The 11,500-nt window shown below is 48.2% G+C and overlaps 1 protein-coding gene and 1 long non-coding RNA gene across 2 annotated transcripts in view; one reads left to right on the top strand and one right to left on the bottom strand.

Moving 5' to 3' along the window:
- Nucleotides 1-211: 211 nt before the first annotated feature.
- Nucleotides 212-5,032, bottom strand: LOC112971433. The gene is made up of 3 exons (XR_003255341.1): nucleotides 4,469-5,032; nucleotides 1,475-3,968; nucleotides 212-1,210 (listed from the first exon to the last, which is right to left on the bottom strand). It is a non-coding gene; the product is annotated as an uncharacterized LOC112971433 (long non-coding RNA).
- A 462-nt stretch (nucleotides 5,033-5,494) lies between these two features.
- Nucleotides 5,495-11,500, top strand: part of TOP1 (DNA topoisomerase I) — a 69,623-nt gene continuing 63,617 nt past the window's right edge. The window contains exons 1-2 of the mRNA XM_026076789.1: nucleotides 5,495-5,703; nucleotides 6,285-6,309. Coding sequence (XP_025932574.1) covers nucleotides 5,671-5,703; nucleotides 6,285-6,309 — 58 coding nt within the window. The 5' untranslated portion in view covers nucleotides 5,495-5,670. The remainder of the gene's footprint in view (nucleotides 5,704-6,284; nucleotides 6,310-11,500) is intronic.

The raw sequence follows: 11,500 nt of genomic DNA, 5'->3' as shown, positions 1-11,500 counted from the left end.
GGGCAGCCTGGTCTCCAAATCCAGGGCATTTCTCTGCGCAGTAAAACTAGGAGGACTGGCTGAAGCGAGGTGCTGCCTACAGGTTTCTTGTTGCTTCCTCAAGCAGGAGAATCATTTTTATTTGCTAGTAGCAGGGAGGCAATGTGGCAGAGGGGAATACACGCACAGGACTGTATTCTGTGTTAGGCAATGGTCATACAGCAGCCATAAACAATCACAGAACAGGTACGTATTTTTTGTATATATTAACTGACTCGGTGAGAAAATGCATGTTATTTACTCCTTAGAAAATGATCCAAACATTCTTTTCTTCATCCCTTTTTTTATATTGYACACCAACCTTTGCAGCACTCCTGGCTCCTTTAACCTCAGCAAATGAGGGCACCAAACAGAACCTTTCTCACAATACAGCGCAATTGATATTGGCTATTATTTTCTAACTAATAATTCCTCGGATTTCTGCAAGCCTCTCCCTTCCCAGGTGAAACTCAATAATTAAGATTGACCTTTGAAAGCTACCACTCACAATGGTATCTGCTGGTTCTGCTTAATTTGCTCCCCTGTCGTACATATAAAACTGTGAATAATTGCTGTGGTTTATTAAAGCAGAAAATAAAAAGCTTTCAAACCACTGAGATCATTCTGTTTCCAAACATTCAACAGTACATAATAGGTATGAATGTTTTGAGCAAGTTATCCTAATAAAAAAATGAGGGAAGTCATATATCTGATTGTTCCTACTTTGTACAAGTGTCACTTTGTTCTAGWGATAACAGGTGTTCAGGATTATACTGATCTGGAATCCGGCACATCAGGCAGGTCTCTCTAGTTGTGAAAAACTGTAGACTAGTAATATAGGCATCCTAATCAAAGTTTTTACAAAATGATGCGTTARGGCTCAAAAATTATGACAGCATCTTAAAAATGAGATTTTAGGGTTTAAACATGTCTTGTAATTGTTCTTTCACTACCTCCTCAGCTGGCAGAAAGGACTGGTTTCATATTCAGAAGCTTCYTTCCCCCCCCACCCCTTACCATAAAACATGAAGGCTAGAAACTTGCTGCTGCCTCTGAATGAAGGTTGAGATTCTTATGAAGTAACGTCAAAGAAAACAAAGCAAGCAAACTTGGGCATCCTGGGACTGCTAATAACATCAGAAGAGTTGGCAGCATTGTGTCTCCTCCTGTGCTCCAAAAGGGGGTCAAAGACCTGAATTTTTAATATTGTAATCAAAAGTATCAAGAAATAATTGTACTTATTTACAAAACCTGCTTTCATTTAAACTTAAAATGCATTACATAACAAAATAAGTTGAAAATAAAAGAGAATTAACAGAAGCAAAGCTGCGCAAATAGCTTCATATGAGGCTAAAGGCAAGGCAATGGCTTGGAAAGAGGGCTATCGGGGGTCCAGGGGTTTGGATGCATAGAGTTCATGTCCTACATAGGTCCTAGAGACTCATTTTGCATTTACCTTCAGCTTCTTAGGTCTGAAACAGCAACAGTACAGCCTGAGTTAGTTCCCACCTGCTCCAGCGTTCCCAGCCAGTGCTGGCAAGTGACCTACTTTGAGTAGTAAACTGTTGTCGAATGACCCCACTTGCACCCGTCTCCATCCCAAGGCCTAGCAAAGGTGACAAGCTGCAACGCTGCCACCCCATATCCCACGTGGGAAGCTGGCGAGTGAAGGACCCAGAAGCGCAGACAAGACTCAGCCCCAGCCGCCTCTTGTTTTGGCCTGAGCGCCGAGGTCCCCCCGGAGCCCATGCCCAGGCTGACGCCCGGAGCAGGCAGGAGTTCCGCTTCCGCTGCGTGCACTTGGGGCAGTGCCCACCCTGGAGCCAAAGCCCAGCGCAGCCTTTGGGGTGACCTTTGGCAAAGCCTTTGCAGAGGTCSCTAAAAGCCAGGGATCCAACTGCAGAGTGAAGGACACAGGTTTGGGGAAGCTGTTTGTCTCCCAGACTCCCTGCTTCGGCTTTTAGAGAGAAGCACTGCAGAAGCGGAGGCTGCAACCACAGCGCGGCCATGAGCCTGGTCTGGCAAGGGGATTTCCTGCACTTACAGATCTCCTCTGTGCACAGTGCAGGGACACAGGCTGGAGCCGGAGTAGGATCTTACTCTGATGCACTGTGTTGGCTGCAAAGCCGGTCAGGAAAAAGGCACCCACCTCCCTCTCCCCAAAAGGGCACCCTGAGTCTGATCACAGCAAGAAGTCCCAAGTACACCAAATCAATCAAATCTCACAATTCACCAGGACCAAGAACCGGAGGGTTTCCTACAGGATTTTATATTCAGGACGATTTATGATTTAATTTAAACGTGTAGTTTCCAGACATTTCTTTTTGCAAGCAATCACCTAAGCTACATTAACCTGATGGTGATGTACTGCCATCCCAGGGAGCCCTCAGAGAGACAGAGCGAGACAACAGCACTCAGAGGTGTGAACTTCCCCCATTTATCTTCATGGGGTGTGCAGTCTTGCCAGAGAAGCAAGCCTAATCATGTTAACCCTCTCACTGCCAGCCTCTGCCATAGAAAGGGTCCGTTATATGGCAGTATGTCCTGTACGGGCCTTTCCCTTCCTTTGCTTGGATCTTCCCTAGCAACAACGRATGCAAGCTTTGCACGAAGCGGGTGTCAACAGTCGCTGGGGGGTTGCAAGTGTGTTCATTAAGTTGAGCAAAAGATTCCTGGAGCGCCACAATGCAGGTTGTAAGTTTGCATGGTGTCTTGAAAGCTCTGTTTTGTTTTGTTTTTTTCCCAAACAGTTTGTTGCAACAGATGCAGCCACAGAGGTGTTACAGTTGAATACACCTTTGAACAAGTTATAATTCTCCCTGAATCCCATGGGAGACAGGAGACAAAATGCAGCAGATGGGAAATGATCTTTGGGAGACTCTTGTACCTGGTTTGGATATGGACATCTCCGCCAGAGGTTTGCTTCACCACATAGGCGGTATTCACAGCAGTGACACAAGGTTTTGCTTGTCACTAATGTATCTGTCCCAGCTGCCATGGGAGTGGTGTCTATTAGGTCAGAGCTAACAACCTGGGAAGGTCCCTGCTACATTCAGAGCTATGGTATCTGGTTGTCAGCTGACACTTGCAGACAATGCAGCCCTGCACCTCCTGTGCCACTTGAGAGGCCTCCCTTTTGCAACCAGAAGGGTGTTTGCGAGCGCCTCTGAAGATGGCAGCTGCTCGAAGAGGTAGTGATCCTTTCCTCTGAACAGGGCTGGCTGCAGCTGCAGCGTGGTGGGGTGCTGCAGCTGGTCCTTCTCTTGTGAGAGAGCAAGGCCACCCGAGCAAGGCTTCTTGGGGAGCTGGAGATGTACAAGATATAAAATGAAATTGCTGCTTCAAGAGAAAGAGCTTTTAGGAATTTCTAATGCCCAGAGCTGGAGGTACCAGACCCTTTCCAAGCTGTCCCACATCAGAGGACACAACTGCTCACTGGTTTCCCCTACACCTCTGCACGGCAGTGAGGATGGGCTAGCAGCCTAGGCTCCTCCAAAAGGTCCCTTCTATTTTTGCAAGCTAAGGGCAAACACCTCTTCCAATAGGAGAGGTGTCTCTTAAACAGCCTTTTCATTATGTTTATACTTAAAAATCTAACAGTGACTAAAGCGGTTTGCATAATAAACAGCTCTAGAGCCAGAAATACTTGCCTGCTCTCAGTAAAAAAAGGAAGTCCTCAGATCCTCTTCTGAAGACAGCAAGAAAGTGACAGAGTTTTCCCTTTACAGGATATAAATATGCAGTGCAAATAGGTGGCTGCTGTTGCTGCTTACGTTTTGATGTATCGCTTCAGATAGCCTGGCAGCACTGGATTATTTTAGTGTCAAATCAAAGCCCTGGTTGCGTAAAGAAGTCGGGAAAAAGTGCAGTCTGTGTTGCAGCGCTGGATGGAAGCTCCAAGAAGACTGGAGGCAGTCCTGTGAGACGTGTAGCAGCCGTGCATACTAAACCTGCCATTAAGCACACCAGAGAGAAAGCCCCTTTAGCAGAGCTGCTGCAGACCAGAAATAGATGTCTTCAGATTTAGGTTTGGGGAGGGTGTCTTGTTTCTGTAGGGAGGCACATGATTCATTCTCACATTAGCTAAAAGAAAAGAAAGCTTTTGTTTTGTTTTTCCCCTCAGTTCCCTCATAGGAGAAAACATTTAAGGGGCTGTTTACATAAGAAGAAAAATCTTGCTGACTGATTCTTTTTTAAAGCAGAAAACTCACATTTGCAATACACCATTGCTCACTGTCCTTGCCTTTAATCTCAGCCCAAATCCACCCAGTCTGCATGCCTGCTTAGCATCATTTTTATCTGGATACAGGACACTCGTACAGCACCTAGTACACAACCATCTTTTTACGGTTACTGTGGCCTCTGTGTTCTACCCCAATACAAACATGTAGTCAGATTAATAATGAAAGGTCAGCGACACGCTTAGCCTTTCTACAGGGCAGATGCGCACAGCAAGCACAGCTCACTTCCTGCCAAAAGGAACTGACAGCCGCATCGTTTTGAAGTGCTCAAAATCAACCCGCACATCAGACCATTTACGCTTCCAAAGGTTTTGCGGGAGCGTGACTCAGGCGGGCTGGCGGAGCTCCTCCTGCAGAGAGCCGGTGTAAGAGGCAGGCCAGCCAGGCCCCAGCACCCAGCAGCAGCACTCCGGGAGGGAAGACACCAACCCCGCGGAGTCGCCCGGCGGGGACGACGCCTTCCTTGGCTGCTGCCGCCGCACCTGGTGMAGGCTGGGCTGGCGGGAGCGGAGCCGGCAGCCCGTCCCCAGCCCGCGAGCTCACACAGGCCGCACCGCGAGGCAGGAGGGCCGTGGGCCCGCCAGGCCTGGCGAGGCCCCTGAGGAAATCCAGCCGCCGGGCCCTGTAACGGGAGCCCCGGGAGGCCCGGCAGGGCGCCGGCAGTGTAACTGCGTCGGTCGCCGGGGGCACTGGGGAGGGGAAGGGCCCCCCTGCCCCTGGCGACGGCCCCGGGCCCGCTCCTCCCTCCTGCCGGCAGGGCGCCGCCATACTCCCCCGGCGGTCCCCTGGGGCGGGGCCTGCGCCACGAGGGGCGGGGCGTCGTATGCAAATAGAGCGCCCCTGCCCGCAGGGTGCCATGGGGCGCACGCGCATTCCGCGCCCAGTTGGGAACCGGTCCCTTACACAATGCGCTGGGTTCCTTCAATAGTGTGTGGGGGGGAAGCGGGGCGGGGCCTGATATGCAAATTAAACCCCCTTTTCGCCGCGCGATTGGAGGAGTGGGAGGAAGAGGCGGGACCGGATATGTAAAAAGAGACCCGGCTCCAGGCGCGCGGGAGGGGGGTGGCTGGTCGGCTGCGTTCAGAGGGAAGTGGCAAGGGAGGGGGCGTGGTCCGCATGCAAATATAACCRGCGCCCGGCGCGCGGGGGGCGTGGCTCGGGTGCAAGTGACCGAACAGCCGTTTCCCGGCTCCCCGCCCAACGTTCCCCCTAACATTCCGGCGGCCACGCCCCGCGGTTAAAAGGCGGTGCGCCTGCGCAGTGCGCGGAAATCGGGACTTAGTCTGTTACACAATCGGCTGCGGAGCCAGGAGGCTGCGCTCTCCGTCGCGTTTCGGCTCCGCGCTTCCCCGGCTGCTCGGCTCTCCTCTCCTCTCCGCTCCGCTCCGCTAGGCCTCCGGCGCCTTCCGGCATGAGCGGCGACCATCTGCACAACGATTCCCAGGTGAGAGCCCCCTCCGCCCCGGCGGGGAGCCGCGCTCCCCGGGGGCGCCCGGCCGCGGGGCCCTTCGCTCCCCTCAGGGTCGCCCCCCGCGGGCCCGGCCGCAGCCCCCCTCGCCCTCAGCGGGGCGGCGTTGCCCTCGTGCCGCCCCGGCCTGCCCCTCCGCGAGCGGCACCCCGCGGAGAGCCCTGTCAAGCCGGCCTGCCCCCGCCGTGGCGGGGCGCCCCATCGCCCGACCCCCGCGGCGGGTTTGCGCCCGGGCGGAGTTGGAGCTGGGTGGGGGAAGGGACCCGTGTGCGACCCCTGCCCGGGCCGAGGGGAGGGGGTCAGCGGGGGGGGGGGGCACCCGGAGCTCTGCGGGGGCCGGGGGCAGCTTCCTCCCGGCCGCCACGGAGGGCACTTGTGCGGCGGGCTGGTTATTTCTCATTTGTTATTTAATTTTTCCTAAAAAATGAGAATTGAGCGGGTGGAGGAGGAGGGGGGGAGAGAAACCCCAGCGTGCCCCCCCCCCCTTAGGAGGAGAATCCCCCCCGTGCCGGGACGGCGTTTTCACGGTGTGTCTCCCTGTCTCCCCTCTCCCGCAGATCGAGGCGGATTTCCGAGCGAACGGTGAGTGAGGCCGCGGCGCCCGCCGGCCGCGCGCAGACATGGCGTCCCAGAGACTAAGTCCCGGCTCCTCGCTCACCGGCCCCATTGTTCCCATCGAGCCGCCCCGAGCGCCCCTTTGCCGGGGGCCCCGGCCCCCCCCGGCCCCCTCTTCCCCGAGAGGGGGCTGCGGAGGCCCCCGATCCGCGCCCATCGGCCCTCCCGGGGTCCCCCTTGGGCCCCGATTCCTCCCTGGAAAGTCGCCTTGTCGACGGTCGGGACTTAGTCTCTGCGCCATTTTCTTTTTCTCCTCTCTGCTGTGTGTGCCTTTCTCTGCTTCTCCTCCTCCCTGAGCTGCCGAGAAGGAGCCTCCCGCAGAGGAGCCGGGCACCGATCCCCGGCCCACGGCCCCTTCTTAGCAGGCAGAAAAGCAAAGTTTTTAGCTAAATTAAATCCCCGAGCTGGTTTTTATCGCAGCCTCCCTCCCCCCACTGCTGCCCTGCTCTGTTCCTTTCAGGGAATCCCTCCCTTCCCCTAAAATGAAAGRTGATTGCAACATGTTGCTCTTTAAAAGACTCTGCTGCATCCATTTTAAGATCACTCTTATTTCTTTCCTTGCTGTTTAATTGATGTAACTTTACCTTTTTGGGTGGGGCGTTTTAATTAAAAAAAAAAAAAGCCCACATTAAAATAAAAGGCAGTGTAGACAATTCCAGAAYGGTAGACAGCATCACTTCAGAAAGTTTGCAAGTTGACTGTTCATTTTGGTTGAAAAGGTTATAGGAGCTCTATTATTTTTTTTACACATATGTTGTCTGTATGTATATATAATTATGTTTTTTAAGATGCCTAGTGGCTACCGGCTTTTTTTGAGTGTTGATGCATTTTTCTAGGAGGCAAATTGTTTTCTCCCCAGCCTGGCAGATTTTGGGAGGGTGGGGAGTGGAAGAGGAGGTAAAAACCTACCTTTGCATGCATGTGTTWTTGTCATACTGGTGGGGTTGTCTGAGGAGCTCAGAGCTGTCCCCTAACTAGTGAGATGGTAGATGACAAAAAGGGTTGAAGAGAAGATACCCTAGCTTGGCTGAAGGCATCATTACAGCAACACTGATTTTCAGCACACCTTTCTGCACAATGTGTGTGTGCCTGATTGCTTTGCAAGCTACTGCATGTAAATACTTAAGATCCATGTTTGTGTGCTCCTCTCTCTATCCGTTCATTGGTGTGATTGTGTGTGTGCAATAGGAGCATGCAGCTTCAAATCTACAGTTTTTGAACTTTTCTTTCAACTCCGAAGCTACAGCAGAGCTCTATGAATAATTCTTAACAGAAGAAAGGGAGGAAGTAGAGTTCCCCAAAAATGCAGTAGGAATTCTTGAAACAACATAAATGTAAGCATGTATTTGAATACTTGTAGCCTTATKCTGGGAAATATTTGCCGAAGGGTCACTTCTATTTGGGGAAAAGTAACCCCTGGAAAGTTTCAGCTACTTACTGATTTAAATGGGGAAGTGATGCATATTTGACTATTCCATTCCAACTTCTAGTGAACATGTTAAGAGGGTTTTTTCTTCTCCATTATGAGTGTATGCTGCTTTATTCTTATGAGGGTTGAGGCATACAGCACTTAAAACTCCTCTAATTTTGRCTTCTCCCATGTGTTGGAGGAAATCTTTACACAGATTTCCATCTAGATGTCTTATTTTAAAAAGTGCATTACTGGTGAATCAAACACAGCARACATAGTATAGGTATTGGTACTCTTTTCCTTCTGTTGTATTTATTTTTATGGCTGTCGCGAAACATCATTGTGACTGATCAGAGGCCCCTAAAATCCAAAATCCTCTTCAGTGATGAAAGGTGTGTGCAACCCTGTTAGTTCTGTAAGGAAATAATGCTGAGTAGACACTGTCCTCTCTGACCTTGTGACCAAGACTGATATTCCTGAAAACCTGTCACCTCCCTTTGCTCTGAGGTTTGGTTTTGTGTTTTTTTTTTCCAGGCTTGTTTCCTCTACACAGGAGTACCTTGCACTTTTGTGTCAGAACTGTCACACACTGATCTGAGAATATCAGTTCTCTTTTAGGCATAGGTGAGGGCTCTAGCTCTTATTCTTGTTTTGATCCTACTTAGTGGCAAAGATGAGGGGATGGCAGGAATCTCAGATTAATTTATCCATATGTTTAGAATTGGTTTGTACTTTGGTTATTGTCAGACAGCTCTTACCATAGAGCCAAAGTCTCCTTTTAGGCTGCCTTTTCCCTTTACGTTAGGGGGAAGGGAAGGTTTGTTGCTGGTACTGACTAATTCTAGGCATTGATTGTATCAGCAGTAAACAGTTCTGTTAATAAAGAGTGTTTTGGGTTACTTCTGGAAATTGTATCAATGATAGAGTAACTTAAGCACTTTGAAGTTTCCTGTTGTTACAAATATCTTTCATATCTAGGTCAATGGGCATACTGCCTTGGRTTTTGAGCACACAAGATGTTGCAACTGAAGTAAGGTGGGTGGGAGTGGATCTGTTAGATGATTGGAGGTCACCAAGGAGCACCCTGGTTGTAGCTAGGACTCTCGGTCTGATTAGACACCAGTTTCATTGGTAGCAGGATAGTATTAGAYATGAGAGAGGATGCCAATTGTAAATATGTGTTCCTGGCTATTTCTTGTCATTAAATAGCCAAATCACTCTAGGCAAGAGTGTCTGGGCAAATTTCAACTTGGGTAAATTGCATTCCTTCTGAATATCCAGATACTCCCTCCTGTTTAATTTGGCCGTAGTAGGTATTTTTTTTTCCACCTTAACTATATTTTTAGTAGCAGTATGCGCTGCAGAGACTTTTCAATGTTTAGTTCTAGCAGTGGCTCTTTGCAAGCCATCCCGAGAACAATATTGTACTGAAACAATGAGCCTTTTTCAAGTTTCATCCTCACAATCTGCAGCACTGTAGAAGGGAAATGATAGTCTAAAACTGTCATCTCCAAGTACAGCTTGGTCATTAAGCATAGCCTCTTTTTAACAGATGTGAATTTTAAGTTACAACTACAAACTTTTGAGGGAGGAAATCTTCCCCTGGCCCCCCCACCCCATCTTCTCCTCAGTAAGTTGCAAATCACTTCAGATGCAAAACCTGTTTGGATCCTGTTTAGTTTAGCCTGTAAAGTTTGGATGTTCAACTATAACAACCTCTTACTACAGCAAACAGTACTGAGACTAAAAGGAATTTATCTTGACTTTCAGTTCTCTTATTGTGTTTGCAGAGTGCAGCAGGTAAAAAATAAAATTTGTTTGCAAAATAATAAAAATTGGTCCAAAGCTATTAAATTGCACTAACTGTGAAATGCTTTTTGTGCTATTCCTGCAGTATAACAGCATGTGTTGGCTCTTCATCAGTCCATGAACAGAACTTTTTATACAAAACGGTGCTGAATTTTACAGAAGTTAAGTCAGCACCCAAACCGATGTTTTCCCTCTGGTTGAGTTGACCAATAATGTTAAGATGCAATTTGAGGCCAATATCACTGTAGTAAACATTACAATATATTAACAGGGTTCGAGTGTGAGTGTGGCTGTCCAGCATCTTAGAAATAGCTTCCAGAAGTCAAACATGATGGAATGAGGGGCTTGCTTTAGTAGTATWTTTGAGGGGGAGGGAGGGAGAAAGTCATTGCTGTTCTTGCTTCTGTATCTTATCAGAAACTGGCAGACTTCTGTGTTGTCTTGTGCATTCATATGGCAGGTTTGTATATCAGGGCAAAGATGTGAAGGGGAGTGAGCGAGAGAGAAATTAAGTTACTTTGTTCAGCAAGAGTGCTGAGCAAATGCCTTGCAAGTTACGGAATTTCAGCACATGTTTTCTGTTTTGCGTTAGGTCTGTGTTTCATTTACGGTGAAAGAGCTGGGCACTTGGAAGGTGCGGGTGAATAGAAAGGAGGGAATTTAAATACTAACAAACTTACAAGCAGCAAGACAAAAAGAACCTTAAAGTTTCTTAATGGATTTGAAATAATCTGCTGAAGACTAGATTTGTTCCACTTGCCTCTGTTTAGTTGGTGTCTTCTGGATGGGGGAGGGTTTGTTTTTTTGAGAACAGGGCTGCTTCTGACGTAGGGCTCTGTGCATACCTTGGTGCTGTAGGTTACAGCCACTGTACTTAAAAAGAGAGAGAGATAAAGTTAGGAAGCTTGAAGCCAAACTCCTGTGCTCTGTATCTTGCACAGGTCAGGGCAAAACTGACTTCATGTTCCCTGGGAGCATGATGTCATCAGTACTTTAAAATGTCACATGTTTGGCTGGGGATCCAAAAAACAACAGGTAGTTAATGGTATTTAGAAACAGATTGGTATCTCCACTGAAATTTTTCTTTCCCTTTTTGTGATACATGGACATGTGAATGTTAAGGAATGTGATCTATTCCTTCCAACTCAGGCTTTGAATGGCTCCCTGCCTTCACTTCCAAACTGAGGTGTTGGATGAGCTTGTATTGTAAGAAGTGCTGCCCACAGCCTGTACTCAGAACAATACTTGGGTCCTTTTAAGTCTGCTTGTCTCTGCTATTAAAAGTATTTAACATTAGACCCCTCTTCCAGCAAAATTTCTTCATTTTGTTCTAGCATTGGTTTTCAATGCTTTCTTCACAGCTATCTGGTGCAGAGGGTGCAGAATATAACAGTGTAGTTTTACTAAAGGAATCTGCAAATTGTTATAAATGAGAATACTCTGCAGCAAGCTGATCATTTCTGAAGTGTCTCAGAAATGACAGGTTTAGGTAAAACTTGTGAAAAGTGAATTAAAATATTGTTGGTAAGGGGCTCTTAAATATCAGGTGCTACATAAGATGTTTTTGTTTTTTGCCCAGGGGTGGCCTCAGAATGGCTTTGCTAAAGACTGAGGTCTGTTGTGTTAATTGTTTTGACACATTCAGCATTCAGGTTAAAACTTAATGGGCGTCTTGTGGGAGTGGGGAGTTGAATGCATTTCTGTTAGCTGCAGCCACTTTTGTTTTTGTTAAAACTCAGCAAAATTACCTAAAAGGGTTGAAGGTCTGTTTTGGTGGCTAATGGCCCATACACTTCTTACTTTTAGCAAATTTTCATAAGATGTTCGCCCTTTAACTACAGTGTCAGGAGATATCTTTTATTAACCTGTTATCAGGGCTGCTTTCTAAAACTTTAAATAGTTTTAGCTSTGGAACCAATATTTATGCAAAAGTGAGAA

The sequence above is a fragment of the Apteryx rowi genome, unplaced genomic scaffold (genome assembly GCF_003343035.1).
Source record: "Apteryx rowi isolate R43461 unplaced genomic scaffold, aptRow1 scaffold_44, whole genome shotgun sequence".
In the NCBI taxonomy this organism is placed as follows: domain Eukaryota; kingdom Metazoa; phylum Chordata; class Aves; order Apterygiformes; family Apterygidae; genus Apteryx; species Apteryx rowi.
The sequence above is the reverse complement of the archived record's forward strand: the minus strand, read 5'-3'. Positions and strand labels throughout refer to the sequence as shown.